At 40.4% G+C, this 4,097-nt stretch overlaps 1 protein-coding gene across 1 annotated transcript; it reads left to right on the top strand.

The window, feature by feature from the left end:
- The first annotated feature begins 1,494 nt into the window (after nt 1-1,494).
- On the top strand, nt 1,495-3,572 carry SOWAHA (sosondowah ankyrin repeat domain family member A). Its single transcript, XM_053463329.1, has one exon. The coding sequence runs from the start codon at nt 1,515-1,517 to the stop codon at nt 3,111-3,113; it is 1,599 nt and encodes a 532-aa protein (XP_053319304.1). The 5' UTR covers nt 1,495-1,514; the 3' UTR covers nt 3,114-3,572.
- The last annotated feature ends 525 nt before the right edge of the window (nt 3,573-4,097 follow it).

The raw sequence follows: 4,097 nt of genomic DNA on the forward strand, positions 1-4,097 counted from the left end.
GTTAAGGCATGCATATTTCTCTAGAGCACTTTCCAATATTAGGCACTTCCATTAGATTTCTATTTATTATGTGTTATATCTGTTGTGAAATCTTGCAGTTACTGCAATTTACATGACATGTTCAAACATCTCAGTAGATAATTCCTAAATCAAATAACTGGTAATATTACGGATTGATATCCTCTGCTATGTATGTGGTTACATGTGGGTTTGTGTGTGTCTCCGCATGTTAGCATGTGTTACATATCTGTGTGCATCTGTCTGGGTTTATGTGTGTGTGTGGTGGTTCATGTGTGCAACCATGTCTGTGTATGTTAGCATGTGCATCTGGGTATGTTTATTGGGGTCTGTCTGAGTTTGTGTGTCTGGGTTTGGGCATAATTTTTGTTGGGGGGGGGCATTCCATCCATGGGCCAACCCTCAATTTGGGATAGAGATTAGCACATTGGGTAGAGCCAATCATTTTGGAGGAGCTAGCCATGACCCTCATTATGTTTAAGATGGCCCTGGGATCATAAAATGTATTTTAATTTACGTACCTGGGCTTTTTCACTTAATCTTTTAAAGGGACTGTTTACGGTCCCTGACATCCTCACAAAAAGGCATTTTAAAGCAATCTGTGAAGCTTGAAGCAGCCAAATGGGAACATTATCAGCATATGTGCATGGGGTGGGGGGGCTGACTTGTTAGACTAATTCATATAACTATATTATGTGCTCTGCTCAGGTAAAGTTTGCCACCTTTCACACATAGCAAGTGCCTTTAACCTGATAAAATAGAGTTAAAAACCTTGTTTTTACAGCCAGAGCCATTTGACATGAATGTCTGTTTTACTTTAAAGGTTTGTTAACCACATCTGGCAAACAAAATGCCTTTGATGCCAAAAACAAGATTTTTCAACAAAGGCAGCAATGCAATAGTTAAATGCACCTCCAGGAAACTTCAATGTTCTTTGCCACAACCTGAAAGAAAAGAAATGACCAGAATGATTGTATTTAAATAAACTGGTAGCCAAAAACATCCCTTGTATAGAAAGAAAATAAATAAACAGAAAAATAAATAACAGAACACTGACACCAAGCATTATATGGCTAGCAATTGGGGAAAAAGGCTTAGATGCATTCATTACAATGACCTCCTGAAGGCATTGCTTACCTGGTGAAGGCATTGCTTACCTGGTGAAGGCATTGCTTACCTGGTGTGTATTGCTTTGTGTTTGCTGTATAGGGTTTCTCTAATACAGGTACAGATCCAGCTATTATCAAATGACTCGTGTAGCAGCCGGCTGATCCTCCCCCTCCCAGTATTGACTGATCACTGCTGGGCGTAGCAGAGCTGATCAGAAGTTTCACCCCGGAAGCAACAGGTAAATTCCACTAAAGGCAGAGGGAGAAGCCATGTAAGAAAGCAGGTCAGGAGCTACACGCTTTGGTGCTTTCCACTTCTCTTCACATAGGATCCCTAAATTGAAGAAGCAGGAGCCATCTCCTCTCCACCACTTCTGGAGGTGAAAGATGGCTGTGTCACAAGACATTGTATTGGACTATCTACTGGAGAATGGAGGGAGTGTCAAGAATTCTGACCTGCTCAGGAGATTTAAATCTGTGGTGGACAGCCATGATCCCCAGGAAAAAGCCAACAACAGAGAGCTCTTCAAAAGGTTTGTGAATAACATTGCAGTAGTGAAGGATGTTGAAGGAACCAAATTTGTAGTGTTGAGGAAGAAATATTCTCATTTGCTGGCAGAGAGGGAGCAAGTGGCCCCCAGTAGGAAAGAGACTGAGGGAGGCAGTACTCCACCTTTACCTGCAAGCCAGGATGACTCACACCAACATGAGACTAAGGAGGCTTCCCAGCAGACTATAGCTGGAGGCAATGATGATTTGCAAGTTGAAGTCAAATTGCCAGATAATGTAATAGAGGAGAAAGACAGTGGTATTGGGCAGAACTCAGATTTGGCCTCTGCATCTGACAGTTCACCTGAGGAGAAGGGACCTGTATCTTCTGATGAGATAGAGGACAGTGAGAGAAAAAGGGTGTCAGTGTTTGATATTGTGTCAAGGATAGACAACACAGGACCAGCACCTGTTCCTAAACCCTGGGCTACTGGAGAAAAGAACAAAGGGGCAGCAAATGAATTGGCTCAGAAACCATTTATGCTGCCCTTGAGGTATGCACAGCAATCTGTCCAGAGTTTAGATGACCAGGAAGATATGGACCTAAATCAACCGAGTGTTGCCAACACACCTATACATGAATTCACACACCCTGCTCAACCTAGGTCTCCTCATATAAGCAGAAGACAGCTAGATGATACAGGTGCAAAATCCCCTCTTACTAAGAGGTCATCAAAATTTTTAAAGGTTAACGATGAGAACAAGTATACCGATGTTCCTCTGGAGGCATCTAGCCACGACTGGTTGGTCAATTCCACTAATGGTCGCTGGAGTCACATACTCCTTGGTCTCCTTTTGAATGATGGTGAACTGGCTGAAAAAAGAGACTTCATATCTGGCTTTACAGCTCTGCACTGGGCAGCCAAGAGTGGAAACACTGAAATGGTCAAGATATTATTTGACATGTCTGCAAACGGTGGCACACGTCTCGACGTGAATGTGAAGTCCTATGGAGGTTATACACCACTTCACATAGCCGCTATACACAATCATAAGGACGCTATGATAATGCTTGTACGAGATTACAGCGCTAAAGTGAATATCAGAGACAACAGTGGAAGGAAACCATACCAGTACTTAAAGAAAGGGGCATCGCTGAAAATCAGGTGTCTTTTAAATGATCCACATGCCACCACCACAGAACATGTTTTTCCAGTCAAAAGAAACTCAAAGGTTGCTTCCTCCTTATTGGGGACAACCAGTGCTCTGCTTGGTGTCTTATCTGATGACAAAGCTTTTCACGACTTGGCAAAAGGCCTCAAAAAGCCTAGTACATTCAATAAATTTTTCAATGCACCCACAGCTCAGAAAAAGAAAGTCAAGGCTAGAGACAGCTACCCATCCGTTAACTCCCTTTATGAAGAAGAAGAACAACCACCACCAGAGGAGCCGGTGGGAAAACGCAGACCGGTTTCTGATTTCTTTAGCCATTATTAACTACGTAGCCACTGAAATTACAAATCTCTCTTCTTTATGGACTTTTTTTCGTGCAGTTCACATTTTCCGAATGTTGAAAGGGAAACTGGAATATTCTTGTCCATACTGGAAGAAACAATTTGGTGTCGGGGTCGTGGAAATATTCATACTCTGGATTTCATAAGCAAAAGATATTTATATGTAGTGAGTTTCAATTTAGTATAATTTTTGTAATTTGTTATCCCACAGGTGAGATTTTCTGGTTTGCACTGATGTTGTCCCTGAACTAAAGGCAAAGTTTAAATGACAAAATTACTTATGTTATAAATAAGCGTGTCGGTGACATTATGTATCCCATAAATTGAATATATATTTTTTTGTGTGTGTATATAATATCTAAATATAATTTCAATTTAAAGTGTCCATTGGTGTTATTGAACATTATAAGAACCATTAAATTCATTACCATTTTCTAAACCAGATATTTGGGTTCCTGGGCCTCTTTAGGCACCCAGCAATCTATACGGCTTATAGGAGAAGTATTGTATGAAAACATGTAGGTGTGCTTTGTACAGCCATCTAGCACTTCTGTCCAAAACCTACGGAGGAGCCAGAGACACAAGTTATCATTTCAATTCCGTTTTGGTGACTCTTCTCTTTAATATAAATGCATATATTCGGTTATTTATAAAGCGTGGTTAGGGTGAGTAGTAGTGTTGTCACTTAAAAGAATTTCTCACAGCGGGCTCTTTTAATTGGTAAACGCGTGATCCCTTTTGACTCTTAAGTGTTAAGGTCCTTCTGTAATTTTTTTTCCTCTGTCAACTTCTTGGTTTCAAGAATCCATGATTTCATCTTTTATTAAAGGGTTCTAACACTATCCTCTGAGGCTATTAAAATCATTAATATACATTTGTTTAAAGGAACCTCACATGGAGGCTAGTAAATATAGCTTATTTTTCTTTGAGGTTGTCCATTAAAGAAAAAAAAGAAATGCTAGTTAAA

Source organism: Spea bombifrons, chromosome 4, assembly GCF_027358695.1.
Source record: "Spea bombifrons isolate aSpeBom1 chromosome 4, aSpeBom1.2.pri, whole genome shotgun sequence".
Classification (NCBI taxonomy): Eukaryota; Metazoa; Chordata; class Amphibia; order Anura; family Pelobatidae; genus Spea; species Spea bombifrons.